Raw genomic sequence first — 22,495 nt, 5'->3', positions numbered from 1 at the left:
TCCCTCCCCCGACCCCTGATAACAGTATCACTGGCTCTGTGTGACTCCCTCCCCCACCCACATCAGTGTACTGAACACTTGATTTGTTGCATGTGGAAAATGTGCAGCCTTTACAAATGAATTCCTCCTCCCCCCTCTATGTTGAGACAAGCAATGGGTTAATCTGAAAAAGGACATTAACATACTGTAAATTTCTGATGGATAGTTTTTGAAGTATAATGTATATCTAGAACCAGTACTGTATATGAAATATGGATCCAAATTTTCAGGGGGAAATTTCTACATTAAGAAATCACTACACACATATGCCGTCCTCACTGACTCAGATCCCCACAGAGTGTACATGATGTTCACAGCCTCTAGATGAAATATGATATTCTAAAAAGTTTTATTGTTATTACAATAATATTATTGCTATTATATTATTGAATTATACAAATTTATGTTTGGAGAAAAAAAAATACACTGGGATTCAAACCCTAGCTTTCAAGTGTGATGTGCAGTGACTTTACAACTATGCCACAATACCGTTGGATAGGATGTACAGAATGTGTCTTTTCAGGAACTGATGACAGTTTCCTAGTGACAGTTTTTTTGGTGCTAGTACAGTGTTTCAGTGGATAGTACAGTGATTTAGCTGCTAATGCATATTGCACCTTAACATAAACACTCCTCAAAACTCCTCATTTGCCCTCTATTAAAATCCAAAGGAGACCACTACTGTATCTTTGCTACATAGGTTGAACACTATTAAGTGCTACATTACATGATACACTGGCCACCCAGTGGTGAAAGCATGAATTGCACATTTGCTGCACCGCAGATAGCATGGCACAACAACATATGAGAATTGATGTCATTCCAAATTGAGAGCCATGGCACAATTTTCAGAAAGGTGTATGTGGACACATCTGTACATTATATTTTAAACAATTTTTTATATTTGTACAAATGGAAAACTAAAGAGCAAAAAACAGACATATTAGATTAGCTTTTGGAAAAAAAATATGGTCACATTTTTTATACTTATAGTATAATGTGAATGCACCATTGTATATTCCAATTTTTTATTGTAAGATGGTCAAAAACAAATCTATGTGCAGTTGAATGTTATAGTATGTCACATGCTTTAGAAACTCAAAGGATATCCATGTAAATTAATATGTTACATAAACAAAAGTAATTGTATTTATAACTATCTCCTAGCAGTTCAGTGTAAATAAAAGTTTAATCAGACAACTGTAATAAACACATTTTGTAACACCATGTTCAGCAGAGCCACCATAATCTAAAGTTACTGTAGGTGTAGATTTATTTAGGAGTGGTTTGTCAAACTCCATGATCATCAGCGGCTTCGAACGATGGACTAAAAATGGCAATAGGTATAAATGCTAAACCAGGTTTGTTTAGCAATTATTTCTATTGCCATTTTAAAACTATCAATCAAAGCCATTTGATGATTGGAGTTTTTGACCAATCACACCTTAGATTTGATAGAAAGATGACTTTGGACTGTTATGACTAAACCATAGATTTTGTTATGTCAATTACTGATTACAAATACAAAATAAATTTCTACTTTTTGACAAGCAAACCAAGTGTTTTGTTAAAAGTCAGATATGAGTATTATTTCTATACAGCCTATATATTTTTAGAAGCAGAAGCCATTTCTAATTCTACATTTTAGAAAGGCTGCCTTTACATCATTATTCCTAAGTGTATAAATCATAGGATTCATCATTGGTGTAATAATTAAGTAAAATATAGCAATGAATTTGTTTGTTCCTGCTACAGAGCTTGACCTAGGTTTCATGTAGGCAGCCATACATGAGCCATAGAACATTGTCACAACCATCATGTGAGACCCACAGGTAGAGAAAGCTTTCCACTGCCCAGCTGCAGATTTAATTTTTAAAATGCTTAAAATGATTTGAAAATAAGATATTACAATAAATATGACTGGTGCTATGAGAATAATCACACCAATAACAAAAATTACTAATTCAATAATAAAAATATTTTCACAACTCAGTGATAACACTTCTGGCACCTCACATAAAAAATTATTAATTTCATTATTGTCACAATGATTTACATTGAGTGTAAGAGTAACCATCAAAACTGAGAAAAGAAACCCACAAATCCATGTACCCATGGCTAATCCCACATAAACCATTTTACTCATGATTGTAGTATAATGTAATGGATAACATATAGCTACATAACGGTCATAAGCCATAACTGCAAGCAGAATACACTCTGTTTCCCCTAAACAAAGATAAATATACATTTGTTCTGCACACTCAGCATAAGAGATAGTTTTCTTTACTGACATCAAATCTTTCAGCATCCTCGGCACAGTGGAAGATGAATAGCCAAGATCCAGAAAGGAAAGGTTGCCAAGGAAGAAATACATCGGTGTGTGAAGATTGGCATCTGTCATAATTAAAACAATGATGAAAATGTTTCCAATTAATATCATCACATACATAATCAGGAAGACATAGAAAAGAATAACTTGTGTCCTGGGATCACTGGAAAGGCCAAGAAGAATGAATTCCTTTATATCTGTGTTATTTTTCCAAGGCATTCTTTAAAATAAAATGGAAAATTGTCTTAGTGATCTGTAATAAATATTATGCTCATTAATGTTGGTTATTACATTCTAAAAACAGAAATTCATCACCTAATATTTTTACAATTATATTCACTATATTGAAACAAGTAAAATAAAATTCCAGTAATTTAAAATATAGAGTACAGTATATGATGTCATGCAGACAGCAGTTATAGATAATTTTCTTGCATTTTAGGTTAACTTTCTACAAGCAAAAAATTATTTTTTCTAGGTTAACTTTCTAACCTACCACCCACATCACTTTCTTCTCACAAATGTAAAAATATCTGACTACTTGTGAGGGCTATAGGAAACTAAAGTGGCGGTGCCATAGTGTGTCCTCACATCAAGGAAAAGGTTTTGCCTAAGATATAAGCTCAGTTTCTGGACCAAGTGATTTTAATTGTCATTGATCACTGCCCCATCGCACACATATTTGGCATGCATAGTGCCTTAAGACACTCAAGGCACTTACATTCACCCTAGTTCAGACCACAAGCCACAGCAGGGCTGCATGATGGGTTCTTAGCCATGGGCTCCATGAGGGGGGTCAGGTACTAATTTCCTGGGCCCGGGCTTTGCTGGAGGGGCCCGGTGCCTACCCACCATCCCTCTTACATCAAAGCAGCCCAGCACATACTGCTGTGTGCTGGGCTGCACTGGGAGACAGCTCATGGCTGCTAAACAGCAGCCACAGCCATCTCCAATGCTTGTGGAGAGAGTGATCACACTGATCATGCCCTCCTGGCTATGTGCCAGACTGGGGACTCACAGTGCTCCCTCCCACAGCATGCAGCTCTGCTTCCTTGCACTGCAAAAATGTAGATTTTTTTTTGCCCAAAGGGGGTGTGGCCATGCCTCCTTTGATTCGACCATGCCCCCTTCTTCTCCCAAGCCCAGCACAGCTCTCCATGCCCCTGTCCTTAGTACACTCCTCTTCTCTGCCACTGAGCCTCCTGTAGTGACCTTAGGATTTTCCTGAAGCTTGTCTTCTCCTTGGTCTCATAAACTTCCACTGTTGCCCTGCTATGCCCCTGCAAGAAGCTGTCTGTTTTAAAATATTATGATTCATTTACTGCCATTGGCATTCCAACCACATTACAGCACCTAAATTGCTTTATTATGTATAATTGGAGGCTGATAATGCTGCTATCCAACAATAATCACCTTACTTTACTAACCAATTGTTACTTTGCTACCCGCTGTATAATATGATCCTTTTAGATTTTCAGCTCATTTGCACAGGAACACAAATAACTTATGTTTCCTGTCATTGTATGTAATTTGCATCATATCATGTTCCCTTCAATGTGAAACATGGCATAATATTTAAACACTTGATAAATAAAAAGTTTCTAAGACCTTATTTATATGTTGCCTTAGCTGCATACTACACATACTATATTTATTATACATACTATGATTTCCTATTAATCTTATACCCTAATGTTGATATTTAGCATTGCGTATGCACAATAAATAATAGCTGTCCAAACTTTGATTGTGGTTCCAAAGCACAAAAAGATATTATTCACATAAAAGCATTAAGTTACACGCCTTGATCTATAACACAATTAGCGCAAAGGTTATACAAAATACAAAGGACAGTCGATACATACGCATGTGCTCTGGATCCAGCTTTCCCAGCATCAACTATGAAACCTCCATCAACAGAAAGAAAGATGACTAACTACTAGAGTGCTTGCCTATGTACCCTTGCAGCGATAGGCAAAAACAATAGAACGAGTTGGCATAATCCCATTGGTTCTTCCTCCTGGCTCTTCTGTTATGATATAGTTCATAGGTCAGTTTGTATTGTAATAGCTCAGCCCTCCAACAGATCTTTGTGTGCTTTTCCCCACTGAATAACAAGTCTAAACTGGCTAATAAACATTACATTACAGAGTACATTTCAATGCCTATCTCTCTATGATCCATAACTTGCAAATGCATGTTGTGAGTTCCTTACTGATGGAACCGGAAGTCTGCAAATAAACAATGGTTTAGAATGGCACCAAACATGGTCTGCTTATCATGTACTAAACCTTAGATACCAAATATATGTATTTCACATTAGACTTGATAATGTATAAAACCTCTAATATTAACCTTAATGCTTAGGGAATCTTTTTATAAGTTTTGGTATATGTAAGTCTAAGAATATTGCGTGTAGTTGCTAATATGCGTGGTGCATTTTATGTGCAAAGTGTTTTAATAAACAGCACAACTGTGCACTGTGCATCTTGTATGTTATATGTATGACTTAATGTGCGTATGGGATATGGTAGGACTTTTAACAATATGCAGTAGCAATGCAGTCGCATGATGCTAATAATAGCATATTAGCATCGCACACAATGGTTTCATGCTGACAACGCAAGATGGCGTAGTCAGGGGCAACATAAAATGGCATCGCCCAATATTAACTTGAGATCTGGTCTCAGCCAATCGTCCGGCTTCGACAGTCCACCTTTTGATAGCAAACAATACGCTATCACACTCTGGTCTTAATTTTTTTGTTAGTCTTACACTATGACATATTATCTAACATTATATTAATTATATTATGAGATGGAACAATGTGGTCATTAAACCATCAATAATGTGTCTCTGGGAGGGACATAAAATTACCCTTATACGCACACCGCGGGTCTTGGAAGATCATGGGGAAGATGTGGGGATGCACCTAACCTATAAAGGAAGTCTTGAAGGGGATAGGGACTTACATTATTTAGGATGTTTAAGATAACATTTAATAATACATTTCATGCATGGCTAAATCTATACATCATCTGATGGTACATTCTAGTTCAGGGTTGTAATACAGTTCTTCCTTGACCTTGGTATCCATAATGTCATTGCTCATCACCATCATCTTGGTTTCTTTGCTTGCCCTTGTACACTTTCCACACTTCAATAAGGAACACACCTGTCACATAAGCCAATTACTAAGATGACAATCAGTATAAGGATCAGGAGCTTACCCACAGTGGCAATCAGTTCCTGGACCCATTCTCCTAGACCGGAGAACCATTTCACAGGGTTCAACCAAGTGAACCACTCTTCCACCTTCTCCTCTACTATAATTAGTGAAGCATTACGGTTCTTCTGAAATTCCCATTTTAACTGCAGAATTTCATCCATCTTCCGGTCTATTGCCTCCCTAGGGTCACTAGTGCTATTTGTAATATACGTGCAGCACTTGACACCTAATTGGGTGTCCAAAGTCACACAGTATCCCCCAGTGACAGATGTTAAATAATTTAACACTAGCCTATGTTGCACAAGTTCTTTCTTATTAGCTTGTAACTCCCTACCTATATACCTAAATGTGTCATCATATATCTCGGTGATATTATCTATTAATTTAGCAAGGTCTTGAATTTACCTGATATTTAAAGTACCCCAAGCAATCCTGGTGGGTTCCAATGCTACTAAAACTTGAAAGCCAGTTGATTCACTAATCAACTGTGTGGCTTTATGTACATCACCAGGTATCATGTTTCTCTTGTCACAATGTTCATAATGAGTATGAAGTTATGGAGGTGGTGTGTTTTTATGGATACCAAGCATTTCACCATGTGTAAGGGTCATAACTTCTGGAACTACTCTTCTTAGGTTGCGAAAACCTTCTGAACTTGGAGAGAGCCACTTATACGCTTTCCTTCCACATATAAAATACACATAATCAGGGAGTACATACGGGATAGTAAACATCATTATCGTCAAACACATTTCCCTTGCAAGTGATCCTATTTCAGGTTCTCCCATTTGACTCATACAAGTTTCTGGTTGTAATAACTTGGCACAATACCCTTCTGGTACCCTACCAACCATTTCTTTGGTGGAACTTAGTGTATATTTATACCGGAAATGTCTTCCACCTAGTCTAATTGTGCGTAATAGTTCAAAACTTATAAGTTCATTAACAGCTCTTAGTGAGAAGGTCATCGTCTGGTTATTCCCAGTCACTTCCCAAATTCCAGGTTTGTTGGGGTTGGTGATATTCAAACAAAAAAGTGATCTATCTACTTGGTACTGGTGTAGTTTAAAATGAGGTGGTTTGGACATAAGAAATTTTCCATCCAGTGCATCCCCTCTTTGCAATTCTAAAACCTCAGAGACATTCAATGGGAATGGCACTAACCATACATTATGTTGTCCTTGAGGCATGTGAGAGCATACCCAACAGTCAGTTTGGTTTAAAACTTTTCCCACCATGGTATGATAATCCTCTAACAGATACCCACCCCAATATGGGTTATACTTAGGCTGACACCATTGCATGCATCTCTCATCGACTAGGGACCCACAAATCTCTCACATACAATGATCCCCAGACGATAGACCTTCACACTGTCTCTGTCTTTCCAAAATAACAGATCTCTTAACAATTACTGTACTGGGTTTGGTCAGATACTCCCCAGATTGGTTTAGCACTCATTCTCCCAATTCCACTCCATCAATATCACCATCAGCTCCCCTCTCCATCTTCTGTCCTCTGTCACAGAAACCAGAAATCCTGAAACAAACTAGGATGATGAAAACTCTGGAAGTAGACACAAACGTAAGCCCAGCACACCACTCCATTTCTGGGACAGTAATCTACAAATTTCTTTAGCTCAGGTGCCTCACTGCAACTTTTAACCCTCCCGAAACAGGCTCGCAATTGATAGGTCTATGTTATCTGCCTCGACCCCATCTTGTCTCTCCACTGGTTGGGTGACCTTCTTACAGTGAGTGGAATGGACCCAGGTATCTCTCTGCCACTTTCAAGGAAGTTGTACTTGTTAGCAACACTTGATACGGACCTTCCCACTGATCTGTGAAACAACCTGAACGCAACAAATTTCTGATCATAACAAATTCTCCAGGTTCAACATCATGACAGTTTGTTTCTGGCATATCATGTGACAACAATTTCAGTTTCTGCTGTTGTTATTTCAACTATTTACTCATTATTATAAGATACCTTACAGTTACCTCGTTGTTACTTTTCAAATCTTCCTGTGGACTTATAATCAAATGAGGTTGTCTACCAACAGTACTTCAAAGGGGAACAGATTAAGAGGGAATCTGGGAGTTGTCCTGGTGCTATGAAAGACTAGTGGTAGGGCTTCTGGCCATCCCAGTCCAGTTTCTACCATGATCTTACTCAGTTTATTTTTAATAGTACCGTTCATCCTCTCCACCTTGGCGATGGCTAGCAGTCGGTAAGGGGTGTGAAGTCTACTATTAATACCCATCAACTTACACATGTTCTCGAAGACATCACCTGTGAAATGAGTACCCCTATCACTTTCAATAATTCTAGAGATACCGTATCTGCATACAAACTCCTGAACAATCTTTTTAGCAGTAAACATAGCAGTATTAAAGGCAGCTGGATATGCCTCAACCCAATTAGAAAATACATCTGTACAAACTAATACATACTTGAGATTCCTGCAGGGTGGTAATTGGATGAAATCAATTTGTATTACCTGTAAAGGTCCGTCTGTCGGAGGAATGTGGGATGGCTCGGTTGCTATTGTTTTTCCAATGTTCTTCCTCAATCATGTCAAACAGGACATTGGGCCTGTTTCAGAGCCGTTCGCTATTTGTGGTCGTTCGTTCAAAAACAAGGGGTGGCTATTCAAATGATCCGTTCGCAAATTGCAGTCTGTTCCCACCTCTAAGTCTGAACGAGCGAGCAAAACATACGCTCGTTTATTTGAGAAAAACGCCCCCTGGCCGCACGCACCATACATCATGTCCGCTATTTATTAGATTAATCGAGTACATCGTACAGCGTATGAACTGCTCGCTATTCTTGTGGTTGGTGTTTTCAACCGCTATTTTGCGAGCAGTTCTGAGTTAAAAAAAAACAAGTGACGTGGTCAATGACACTGCTGTATTAATTATGCACTCCCTTAAAACGCCCGTTTTGACCTTTAAGCACGCCTGCGTTCGGATCTCCACTCCCCGTTTTCAAGCACCTTCCCCTGTTACCACCCACATACGCCTCATTCTGTCACTCAAAATAGCAGGCCCTCGCTATATTGCGTACCAACGATTTTCGGCCGCACTGACTGGTTCGCGCATGCGTACTAAAAACCGTACGCATGCGCAGATGTGCGAACATCGCTCGGAACGAGCGTACTGCCGCTAGCGAGTGGCTCTGAATGAGGGCCATTGCTCTCTTTTCAGCTTGGGAAAAGAAACCTGGTGCACACCAATACGCCCTGACCAACTTGCACATACCTTGCTTTCCCAGGTGAGTCAGACGGTGCACTGCCTCTGCCAAGCTTGGGTAATCTGCCTTGGGTGCCACCAGCTTACCTTGTCCATCTCTCCAGAGTCTTGCTCACATCCCTTGGATCTCCAGACTGCCTTTTCCTGAATGGAACACACATTTTGCATCTGAAATTAATTTCTGTATATCAATCATTTGGAAACCCATCATCATTTGATTAATTGGCATGTTTACTCTTAAACCTGCTGCCCCTTTTGGCAGCTTCATCTGCCCTGTTATTGCCCTGTGACACCGGATCTTCTTCACATGTATGGGCTTTACACTTAATGACGGCCACTGTCTTAGGCATTTGGATAGCTGTCAATAGTCCTTTTGTATGTTTTGAGTGTGCGACTGGTGTGCCTGCTGCTGTCATAACATTTCTTAGATGCCATAGAGCACCAAAATCATGTACTACCCTGAAGGTGTACCTAGAGTCAGTGTAGATATGAGCAGATTTGCCTTTTGCTAATTCACATGCTCTCCTCCAGCTTCTATGATGTCTTCATCATTTACAACAGCATAACCTGTACATAACTCTAAAGTTTCAGATTGTCTATGACAACTGCCATCCGTGTAAAATGTCACATCTACATTTTCTAAAGGTGTGTCATGTATGTCAGGTCTTACAGTAAAGGTCTGATTCAGATATTCCATACAATCATGTGCATCAATATACCTGTAGAACCCACCTTCAGCCAGCAACTCATCTATTTCCACCCTTTGTGCATCCTGTTGCACATATGGTAAATATGTTGCTGGATATAACGTACTGTACCATTTAACGGTGATGTTTGCAGGTGCTATTAGAGCTAGCTCCCATTTTGTAAACCTAGCTGAGGAGACATGTCTGATTTGGGCAGAATTCAGCAAAGCAGATACAGCATGTGGTGTATAAACAATCATATCATGGCCTATTACTACATCCTCACTCTTACTGACCAATAGAGCAGTTGCTGCTACACTTCTTAAACATGTTGGGAGTGATCTTGCCACAGTGTCCAATTGTGCACTGTAGTATGCTATGGGCCTACTGGCATCACAATGTTTTTTGTGTGAGGACGCCTGCTGCACAACCGACAGCTTCCATACAGTACAAATCAAAAGGTTTTTTATAATCCGGTATTCCCAATGCAGGTGCTCTTGTCAGACTATCTTTAAGATTAATGAAAGCCTGCTCTGTTTCCTATGTGTGTATGACACGATCAGGCTTTGAGGAAGAGACTAATGCCCTCATTCAGACCCACTCGCAAGTGCTGAGCACTCACAAGCTGGTCGATGTTTAGGCCCTGCGCAATTGCAGCGGCCGCATTACACGTGTGCAAGCCCCAGAGCGAGAGAGAAATTCTCTGACTCCGGAGCTCACTACAAAAGGGCCGGATGTTGATGTTGATCGACAGCTCGGCCCATTTGGTAGGCATGGCGGGGGGGTGGTTTCACAAACTGAGGCGTTCCTTAAGGTACACCTGCAGTTTTGTCGGTGGCCGCACTGATATCAGCAGTGATGTCAGTGGGGAGCTTCCTGCTCGATCAGAGCAGGAAGCTCCCTGGGGCTTGCGGTTGCAGAGACCCTACCTTAGGGTCTTGTCACAAGCCCCAATGGTCATGATGGTCTTGACCATCACGACCATCAACCTGGTAAGTCACTAAAGCTGTGGGTAGTAACCCACAGCTTAGCTAGCAACCAGGAGGCCGCACTTAAAAATACAAGTGGCCACCCACATTCAGAATGAGTGCTCGCATTTTGTGTGCTCCTCTGAATGAGGGCCTAAGTCCTGAAATGGTAAAGCCAAAATAGAAAAACCTGGGATCCACATTCTGCAGTATCCACACATTCCCAAGAAGGTACGGATTTGCTGTTGGTTCTGCGGCAGTCTCATGGTCTGTATAGCCTGGATTCTGTCAGTAGTCAGATATCATAATCCCTGGGTTAGACAGTGTCCTAAGTATTTAACCCTGGACTGGCATGGCTGTAATTTGTGCTTACCAACCTTGTGTCCTGTTTGCGAGAGATGAAGCAATAAAAGTTTAGTATCATTTAAACATGACTTAAACGAATCAGATCACAACAATAAATCATCCACATATTGTATTAGAACAGATCCATTGGCAGGTTTAAAAGATTGTAAACAGTTGTGTAAGGCCTGGGAGAAGATACTGGGGCTGTCTATGAAGCTATGGGGCCATCATGTCCATGTGTATTGTACCCCCCTGTATGTAAATGCAAATAGGTACTGACAGTCAGGATGAAGAGGGACAGAGAAGAAGGCAGAGCAGAGGTCAATGACAGTAAAATGGGTTGCAGTTGGTGGGATTTGCATGAGAATGACAGCTGGATTTGGCACTACAGGAAATTGGCTCTCAACTACCTTATTAACCCCTCTAAGGTCCTGTATTAATCTATAGCCCCTCCCCCCAGCCTTCTTCACTGGAAAAATTGGACTTTTGGCTACACTTACTATATGGCCTAAAATTCCCTGTTGCAATAACCACTCAATTATGGGATAAAATCCTAAATCTACTTTTGGTTTTAACGGGTACTGGGGAATTTTTGGAGCTTGCCTACCACTTTTTTGATTTACCATTATGGGAGCAACATTTGCCATCCATCCAGTGTCCTGTCCATCTTTGGTCCAAAGTAAACCTGGTATTTGAGATAACATCTGCTCTACCTGAGATGGATTTTTATCTGAAACAGGAGAATGAAACATTAACCATTGGGGAGTGTCCAATATATCCCTCACCTTGTGCGCAACTCTATCTGGGATATCTAAAAATATACCATCAGGGGTACAATAAATGACACATCCCATTTTACATAACAAATCCCTTCTCAGTAGGTTAGTAGGGGCAGCTGCTGCCAGGAGAAAGGAATGCCTGGTATGCAATGGACCGATAGTAACCTCTGTATATTTGGTTAAAGGATAATGTTGCACTTTACCAATTACACCCATTGCTGGTACTGTTTTGCTGGTCACCTGTAAATTAGATGGAGATTTTATCACTGATCTGGACACCCCTGTATCTACAAGAAAAGAATGTTTAGTACCAGCTACATCAACCATCATTACAGTTAACCTGACTGACTGTAAACTACAGGTGTGACCTGACCCCTAGAGCTGACTATCTTCTTCCAGTAAAGCATTCACTCCTGCAACATGAGCAGGTGATGGCTGGAATTGTCCTGACTGTTGTGGGTGCCCCTTCTGTGGGTATCTCAGTGTTCCCTGGTTTGGCATTTCCCACATTTGAGCCTTACAGAACTTACTTATGTGATCCTCCTTGTTACATCTATAACAACTTTGTGGTTGACGTATTGTGAAAGGTTGTTGTTGTGTGGGTTGGGGAATGAGGAAAGATTTTGGTTGTGTATAGGGATTCAGGTTTGGAGGTTGTATGGGATGAGTGTATTGTGGCTGAATGTGATAAGAGTGCTGCGGTGTTATTTGCATTCCTTCCAGAGCTTGAATACTAACAATCATTAGTTTCTCGCTCTGCATTTCTCTCTTCCTAAAGATGTATTTGTCATGTTCAATTGCAGATTTCCTGAGTGTGTCTACTGTAACTCCTCTCCAACCAGGAAGTGAGGTTTGAACGCTGGCTTTTAGAGGATCTTTAAAACCATCCATAAGCACCGTTATGGTCATTTCCCTTTGATGGGTGTTATCCTTTATATCCTCTATGTCTGTGTATTGGGTAATAGTCTGCAGCACTCTGGTGAAATTGAAATAATCTGCTGCAGACTCAATCTCTTTCTGCTTAATCGTGAAGATTTTACTCCAGTTAACAATTAATGGGAAAAATACAGCCAATTGACTGACAATGTGACAATGTGGGTTATAGTGTCCTGATTACCTTAATCAGTTATGGGACTATCTCCATCCAAAATACAGGCCATGATAAACTTTTTCACGTCAGTATTGTGTGGAAGACAAGCCCGTAATACCACTCGCCAATCTTTATGGGTTGGCTCATGAGCATTACCTAAATCCTTTACAAATCTCTGGCACTTTGCTAGTTCTTTCCTAGGGTCAGGGAAATCTGTCATTATGGAACATAGTTCTGCTCTTGTCCATGGACAATGCATCACTACATTCCTTGTGGCCACTACACCATGTGCGTCTGGATTCCCATTGTTATTGTCCGGATGGGATGGATGCCTGCCGCACAGCTACCTTTGGCCTCACTAACTATTTGAGGGTTCAGCCTATTGCTACTATGTATGGTATTAGCAATCTCTGCTACTGTTACAGCGGGTGTTAATACTTCCTGTGCTGTTGGGGCTACCTCCATTTCTGGTACTAGCGGGGAAGCTACCTGTGCTTGCTGTGGTGGTACATTTATCATTTGTGCAACATGGGAAAGAGCGGATATCACAACAGGTTCATCATCTGCATCATAAACATGTTCCTTATAGTTACTTAGAAGAGGGTACAAGTTAATTGTTACATTTTTTTGATTTTTTTAGATCAACTGTACCTTCACCCCATCCGCATAGAGCGGTAGTGGTGCATGTGCGCTACTAACATTACCTTCTGCAATGCTACCTTGCTGTGCATGCATGCTACTTTGCAGCATGCACACAAGGCTATTTACGTGCACGCTCCCTTGCGGCATGCACGCAACACTAGTTTGCATCACGTGCACAACACTAAGCCACATGTTCCCCTCGTGCTGCCACAACTTCAAGCAATCATTAAACTTTACCCTTTTCTTAAGAGACTTCACTAAACATATACTGTCTCTGACATTGTTCAGAACCTCCGAATCAAAGCTACCAATCTTAGGAAAAGGTGTTCTACATTTCTTGGTCATTTTGAGCCATATGTCGCAGTATGCAGTAGCGTACGCACCATACTTTTTAAACATAACATACCTGGCCGATCCAGTTGGCCCATCCATCAGGAGCACATCATCTACCATTACTAGAGATTGCTTCACATCCTTCTGAGAAAACGCTTAGCAATTTCTAGAGAATTTTGATTGGTGAACGATTTTCAGTGAGCTACGTTCATGCACTCCCTCCCATTATGCACAGTTGGCACGCTTGGCGTTACAGTTGGCTTACACAACGAGGAGCAGAATAACCACCTATTGAAAATTATTCTACCTGCGACGATATTAAACCCTAGCTTCCGCTGCTCACTCCTTCCCGCTATGCACCACTTTCCCCACTAGACATTATAGTCTGTTGTGCATAAATGAGAAGTAAAATAACCACCCAGCGAATTATTTTACTTGTGATGAATTTATCTCCAAGCTTCACCACTCGCTTCCTACTTTGAGTTTACTTCCACTGGTAGCATCTAGAAGTTTCAATTACTCCTAACCTTGCCAGCAGTTTCACTCCCACAACAACCCACTTCACAATCACGTTTTATATAACCATGCAGTTCGATCGCATTGCCCAAAAAAACCTAACTGATCAATGGACTTTGCGATTAATGGGTGCCGGAACAAGAAACCCCTTCATTTCTCGATAACCACAATGTACCTGCTTTGTACACAGTAGTTTGTACGGACCCGTCAGGCACCTACCGAGTTTGAATTAGGCTTAACAGACAGTAGCCTCCACTTCACACTTAGGCTTAACCAGACAGTAGCCTCCGCTTTGCAATCACGCATTTCAATTACATACACCTTTTCTGCGCAGAAAATAAAAACCATTTTCCCTTAATATAGCAGTATAATTCAGAGGTTTAACAAGCAATCATGCTATGCATACAATGACCATTTGAACACGTGGCAGCAATACAGGAAATATGATTACGCTATTGTGCGACTTACCCTCTAACACAAAATTTTAAAAATGAAAGAAAACAACTCTTCCTTCCTTGTCCGTAGATCCTAGTCAGCACTCCTTTAACTCACACAATAACAGATAGCGGTCTCTCAGCATCAAATGGTAGCAGGTTTTCGAAGGCAATGCATTCTTTCCTGCATATGGTGCCTCCACCCTTTGGTGAGAGACTGATAAACATGAATTACCGTGTGAATTGTGGTAGCTTGACTTCACTCGACGAGCCCCCAACAATGAATTCCTATTAATCTTTATAGCCTAACGTCGCTATTTAGCGTTGCGTACGCACAAGAAATAATTGCTTTCCAGACTTTGATTGTGGTTCCAAAGCACAAAAAGATATTATTCACATAAAAGCATATAGTTACAGGCCTTGATCTATAACACAATTAGCGCAAAGGTTATACATAATACAAGGTACAGTTGATACATATGCATGTGCTCTGGATCTAGATTTCCTGGCATCAACTATGAAACATCCACCAACAGAAAGAAAGATGACTAACTACTAGATCTAGAGTGCTTGCATATGTACCCTTCCAGAGATAGGCAATACAATAGAACGAGTTGGCATAATCCCATTGGTTATTCCTCCTGGTTCTTCTGTTATGATACAGTTAATAGGTCAGTTTGTACTGTAATAGTTCAGCCCTCCACCCGATCTTTGTGTGCATTTTCCCGCTGAAGAACAAGTCTAAACTGGCTAATAAACATTACAGAGTACATTTCAATGCCTATCGCTCTATGATCCATAACTTGCAAACGCATTTTGCGATTTCCTTGCCGATGGAACTGGAAGTCAGCAAATAAACAGTGGTTTAGAATGGCACCAAACATGGTCTGCTTATCATGTACTAAACCTTAGATACCAAATATATGTATTTCACATTAGACTTGATAACATATCAAACCTCTAATATTAACTGTAATGCTTAGGGAACCTTTTTATAAGTTTTGGTATGTATAAATGTAAGCGTGTAGTCACTAAAATGCGTGCTGTTTTTTATGTGCAGAGTGTTTTAATAAACAGCGCAACTGTGCGCTGTGCATCTTGAATATTATATGTATGATTTAATGTGCGTATGGGGTATGGTAGGACTTTTAACAACATGCGGTAGCAATGCAGTTGCACGATGCTAATAATAGCATATTAGCATCGCACACAGTGGTTTCATGCTGATGACGCAAGATGGCATCGTCAGGGGCAACATAAAGTGGCGTTACCCGATATTAACTTGAGTTCTGGTCTCAGCCAATCATCTGGCTTCAACAAAACTATATATACTACACATACTATATTTTCTATACCTACTAAATATACTACATATACTATATATACCTACTCATGCTAGACATACTATATATACTATACATAGTATACATACTATATTTAATGTTTTGTTTATGAATCTGAATAAAAATGTCACCAAACACATTCACTTTGATTGAATGAAGGTAATTTAGTTGTGATTTTGAAGTCAAGCCTCTAACATGGTACAAGAGAGTAAAGGTCAGCTGGACTCAAACAACTGCTTCTTACTGGTTATTAGAAGTTAGACACATGGATAATAATAAAACTATGCTAATGCAATAACAACAGCAGCTACAGATCCATATTATTTACATCAAATTATGAACCTAAAATATTCATGTTGCATGATAAATTTACATTTGTGAGACCAGGCAAAGCTTCAACTACCTATTTTTTTGGTAAGCCTGTCCCCACTGTAGTCAGGTTCATGTTCTTATCTGACAGAAGTGGAATGCAGTGTGGTTTCCTGTTGCTGTAGAACACCTACTTTAAGGTTTGATGTTCTGTATGTTCAGAGACAGTCTTTGACATACAACTTTTGTATTACATGGGTAATGGAGCTACTATAACCTTCCTGTTAGCTTAATCTACTCAGGCCATTCTTCGTTGAACACTCAATGTTTTTTATTTTTTGTGCACCTTTTTCTGCAAACATCAAACAGAGCTGTAACTAAATATTTGTGGGCCCCATAGCAACTCTTGGCTAGGTCTATTATGTACCAACCAATGGGGAAAGATCTATATTACACATGGAAATTTAACAGGGAATATGGGCCCACTCAGCTGTGGGTCCTACAGTGGCTACACCCCATGCACCTATGGTAGTAATTACTCCCTAGACTATTTTGTAAACCCAACCTTTCTTAGACTCTCAAACCACCCACCTTGCACCAAAAATATTTTCTTTAGTCAAGTCACTTAGATCACATATCTTCCACATTCTTCTGTTTGGCCTGTACAAAAACTAAACCTCTTGACAACACAGATGTGTCCTCTTACATCCTTGGTGATCATGCTACAAATGTGCGCACACATATGCAGCAGCATATCCTACAGTATGCTATGGCACGCACTGTGATTGCACCATGCTGCCGCACTGCCTTAATTATGCACGTCCCTATAATGCCATCCCAATGCACTGGCATGCCTGCATTCTCCCGACCACTCCGCCATCATCACCCACACATGACAATTCCTGTCACTCAATATCGGAAGGGTCTGCTTACACACTGTGTGTAGCCTGCATACCCTTACCTGCTCGCACTGGCTAGTTTGTGCATGCACTGGGCGTTGCATACGCGTGTGCAGTGCGAAAACATTGGCCGAGTGCGTGCAAATTCTCATCTGTGTTCCTTGCTGATTCATGCCCAGAGTCTACATGTGTCAAAAATATGCAGCAAATGCAACTAGTTAATGTAGGAGTTTAATAAATTGAAGCTCTTTAGGATTGCATTGATTCTATTCTTACACATTTGGCCTACTAATATTTACTGATGTTTATTTAATAATGAGCATAGTTAGGAAAGTGCCTCAATAAACATTTTTTGGACAACTTGGATTTTGAAACAAAAGTGCATCTGGGTTGATTAGAACATTATTGTGCATTATTGGTGCTGCAAACCAAATACTGCATACTCTCTAATATAACTTATATACATTCATATAGAAAATAAACAATTAAATATATAACATTGTATATACTGTATGCAACACCTGATGAATTTTATATATGAATTGAAATTAAAAATACTTATAGTACTTTGAAGAGGGTCTTCCTTTTTGATCCCCAACTATGTGGAAAATCATTACAGTTTCTGCCAGCTCTTGAGAAAGGGCTGACACCTCCTCCTCTTTAGAAGACAAAGATGGTGACATCTCCTACTCCACATTTTAGATAAATAGCAGGGTCTGCCTCATACATTAAAAAAGACAGGACTGGGACTGCACCTTCTGCTGCCTGTTCAATGAAGCATAATATAGGACAGAATTATGTGATATTTTTTTTGCCCCACATAAAACTAAAATTAAAACTGTTTTAGTTCTATGTGTGGCAAGAATGGTGAAACGCACTTTAAACATTAAACTTAAAGGTAAACCAAAGATTGTGGGATAAACTTTACTTTTGTTTTGGACAATTATAATTGGGCTAAAAGTATGAGGATCTCAGTGGCCATGTTTCATAAACTATGAAAAGTGTGGACCTACAATGACAATGTGAATGCATATAGTCGAAAACTGTATTTACACTAATAATTCATCTTCCAAGCAACATTATTGTTGGTAAGCAGACAATCACAATTTTACAGTTACACTGCCCTTCTGAGAATATGAAAATAAATACAGCTTCACATAAAAAAGGTCTGATATTCAGGAGATTAAATAATTTTAGAATATTTTGGGTTAAAAAAAAGTATGACTTACCAAGATCTTTCTGACAATCAGTCAGGACTAAAAACTCAGCAAACTAACAAAATATGTGTAGGTAAGGGCATATTGGCTATACCAGGACTCTACGCAGTGAACCAATGGTCTAATGTGGTTATCTGGACTAGAAGCCATCAATGTATTTTTCAAAAATCTTTGCATGAACTTTCTGCAAATGACATAACAAATAGGACAATCCGAGATGGTTAACATCCCTACCTCTACTTACTTTGGCTTTACAAATGCTACCTGGTTTGACAATTTTTGGCTCAATTTGAGTACAAGTAAATCCACACATATGAGGAGGATTTTTAGGTCTTATTCCCAAGCATGGCAATGGCCTTCTTTTTATCATGGGCAAGAAATGCTGCCAATAGCCACTCACTTGTACAAACATCATCCTTTTCATCACCTCTTCATTATTGACATCAGCTACACAACTATCCCACTCTTTCTGTTCTACTTCAACAGTAGCATCCATAATTTCTATGTCTCCATCTGTACTTGTGCCGCTCATCCACACATTTGTATATGGTGCAGAAGTGGTTAAAGGAGGCTTCTCTAAGGTATCAGAAATGTCTGACTCACACATAGCACTAATTGACACCCTTTTCATGGATTTATGACATTCCTGAGCACATTGTTTGTTCTGCAGCTTTAATGGTTTTTTTCTGCACTGATTTGCCTATTTTACATTTGACATCTCTTATAGAGTGTGAGTGAGAAGGTGTTGCATTATAATGTTAAGTTGCAGGAGAAGAATAAGAAGTAATAGTGTTATCATTACTGGCAGTAGCTGCAGCACCAGTACTTGGTTGCTGCTCCTACTCTTCTATCAACTTATTGTGATCCATATTGACTGACATTGCTTCTAGGAACAGTGGCACTGCACCTACTGAAATTTTTTGTTTAACACAGTGACACTACCTAGCCCTGAAGACACACACATTTTTTTAAATATTTTTTTTTCTTTTTTTTAAATTACAACTTCACACTGCAACTTACAGTGCTAATATTAATAGTGGCACTGCATCTACTTAACTGTAAATCTTAACACAGTGCCACTGCCTGGCCCTGAACACACACAAGATTTAGAAACAAAAATGTTATTTCTTTATTTTAAATTGATAATTTCACACTGTGACTCACAGTGCTTATATTTTTAAAGCAGTGGCATTACATTTACTGAACATTATTATTTAACACAGTGCAAGTACCTGGCCCTGAACACACAAAAGTTGTATAGGGGTATTCAATATGGGTGCGATAACATAGTTTTTTTGTGTTAATATCGCACTTTTTTTTAACGTTTTTGCGTTAATATCACTTGTTTTAGTTTTACACCGTATTCAATTTCAAAGACTTATCGCAGTTTTGAAAAGTCTTTGATAAGAAATGGTGATAACTTTTCACCATTAAATAGGTGTCGAAAAAAAGTGCAGAATTGGGGTTTAGGGGTGCAGGCTTAAAAAAATAGCCTGCACCCCTGAGATTGACATTTAAAAAGAACTGTGTCAAAAAAAGTTTAAAAAAAAATAGGGACACCCCAAAAAATTTATTTAAAAATTGGGGTGCAAAAAAAAAATGGGAAAAAATTGTTAAACAATAGGGAAATACATTCAGGGCTATTCTGCAAGTATGCGGCAAGTGTTTTCTAGAATAGAATTATAGCGGCAGGTGCACAAATGCAGAATTTTTAAAAACTAACTTTAGGGACACCAAAATATGCTAGTACCCTTTTTCATGTACCCCAAATTTGATGGGACCACTTAAAAAAATGAAAAAAATAACCTAAGTGCTCTTCTGCATCACTTCTTCAATGTCGGAAAAAAAACACCTGCTGCGGCTATTTGAATCCCCGACTTTCAATTAAAGGCTAAAACAGGGGTACCCATAGTGATGCCCCATGTTTTTACAACTTTAGGGGGTCTTACAATTATTTTAAGGAAAAATTTGTAACTTTACGCAAATCCAACTTCGGAGTTTCCCGTTTTCGTTAATTTTATTTTGAATACGGGGATAAGCGGGAGCGCGCACCATACTTTTACACAGAAAAAAACTCTGATATGAAACGTTAACTTCGCCAGGGAAGTTAACCTTTCATATTGAATACCCCTCTTAGACTTTTTTTTTATCAAATGACAAATTCACACTGCAACTCACAGCACTGATATTAATGGTGGCACGGCACCTACTGTATGTTATTTTATAACACAGTGCAACTGCTTGGCCCTAAAAACACACAAGTTTTAGAACAAAAAAAGTTTGAAAAGGATCACACAACACACTGCTCCTAAATGAACCACACAGTGCCACTTTAAAGATAACACAAGGCTACTAATGGCATTTTTTTAAAGTAAACAATGCACCTCTAAGAATACAATGCTCCCTAATGGCATTTTTTAAATGACACAGTGCACCTGCCTTTAGTGGCTTTACGGTAGACTGTGCAGTTCATTTTTGTTAAAGCAATCACAGAGATCTGCCCACAATCTCACTGTCAGATCTCCTGTATAAAATGGCACGTGAACACTAGGGAGGGACTTGTTTTATATTCAATACGAAACAAGCGACATTCCAAGCTGGGAAGATTATATTTTGCCTCATTTTCGGACTCGAGCCCAATGGCAATAACCAAGTTGGGACTCTAAACACCACAGAAAGTCAAAATTTGGGAGGGTTCAGTTTCAAGGAAACCTAACACGCTCATCTCTAGTTTAATTATATGAATTAAAAAATTAGATAATGCACCAAGCTACTAATTATTATAATACTAATCCTAATGTACTGGCTGCTACCCAAATTTGCCTACTTTCCCAGAAGATGCGGGAGGTTCCTGATTTTTTGGGTAGCAAAACCTCTTCTTTAAAAGAAGAAGTTATGCAGAGTACCTACAATATTGCAGAACACCAGAGAGTATGCCAAATTCATCAAAAGATCAGATCTTCTAATGACTAAATCAAAAAAAGATGAGGAAAAGAGAAAAACAGAAAAAGGAGGGATGGTAGCATTAAAAATGATTAAGTAGAACCAGTAATATTTATATCGAAATTTAATAACAAATCAGGAAAGATAAAAAAGATCATCTATAATTAATTTCCCATTCTGATACAGGACCCGATTTCTGAAAGTTGTATAGAGGATAAACCTTTAATCACTTTTAAAAACAATACCAACTTAAGGAACTTTTTGCCACCCAGTGAGTTACAATCAGTGAATAAACCTCTGGAAAGCACATTGCTAAAATCAAAACTAGTAGGCAATTATCGTTGCAATAGAATGGTTTGTCTTACCTGCAAACATATGCAGATCAAAGTTTGTAGCATCACGTCTTCTACAAATGGAGAAATTTTTCCTATTAGACAATTTATCAACTGTGAATCCACCTACTGTGTGTATGTATTTCAATGTCCACGTTCCCTACGATATCTAGGAAGAACAATGAGATCAGTTAAATGTAGGTTCAGAGAACATAGACGGAACATTGTTAACAAGTTACTTACACACAGTGCTTCTCGTCATTTATTCCACTGCCACAATAGTGACCCAACTGGTCTATCTGTTGTGGTAGTCGAACAAATGAATACTACCAAACGAGGAGGGAATATATTTTGCCAACTGTGTATAGGAGAGTCAGAATGGATATTTAAATTGGATACCTTAAACCCACAAGGACTTAACAAAGCATTAGATCCTATGAGTAATTATAGAATTTGTTATCAATATACTAGGTGGTCTATACCTTTCTGACACCGGACCCCACCTTATCGGTACAAATGGTTGGGTACGAGGGACGTTGGTTGCTGTGCCTGCCAATATGCTGCAATAAGAGGCAGCCAATGAAATAAACAAGATGAATGGTTTAGGGGTAGTTAGACTACAAGTAGAAGTACACACTACAGGGATATGCACACTTCACTAAAAGTAAAAAACACAATTAGGATCTCACATGCCACTACAGAAAATGTCATGGATAGCAGATTAGAGAATTATGGCCACACATATTATCGACACATATGGGTGTTTTATTATCATTGGGTGCATGATTGGGTGTGTATGTATTCATAT

At 39.2% G+C, this 22,495-nt stretch overlaps 1 protein-coding gene across 1 annotated transcript; it reads right to left on the bottom strand.

Annotated features, from left to right (window-relative positions):
- Window positions 1-1,651: 1,651 nt before the first annotated feature.
- LOC148511990 (olfactory receptor 5AR1-like) lies at window positions 1,652-21,806 on the bottom strand. Its single transcript, XM_088482379.1, has 2 exons — window positions 21,721-21,806; window positions 1,652-2,591 (listed from the first exon to the last, which is right to left on the bottom strand). The coding sequence occupies exon 2, from the start codon at window positions 2,588-2,590 to the stop codon at window positions 1,652-1,654; it is 939 nt and encodes a 312-aa protein (XP_088338505.1). The 5' UTR covers window position 2,591; window positions 21,721-21,806.
- Between the last annotated feature and the right edge of the window lie 689 nt (window positions 21,807-22,495).

The sequence above is a fragment of the Taudactylus pleione genome, unplaced genomic scaffold (assembly GCF_031769625.1).
Source record: "Taudactylus pleione unplaced genomic scaffold, aTauple2 ptg000286l, whole genome shotgun sequence".
NCBI lineage: Eukaryota > Metazoa > Chordata > Amphibia > Anura > Myobatrachidae > Taudactylus > Taudactylus pleione.
Note: the sequence above shows the minus strand (reverse complement) of the source record. Positions and strands in the feature narration are given on the sequence as shown.

Excerpts from the sequence above, each read along its gene's own strand:
- LOC148511990 (XM_088482379.1), bottom strand. The coding sequence starts at position 2,590 with ATGCCTTGGAAAAATAACACAGATATAAAGGAATTCATTCTTCTTGGC.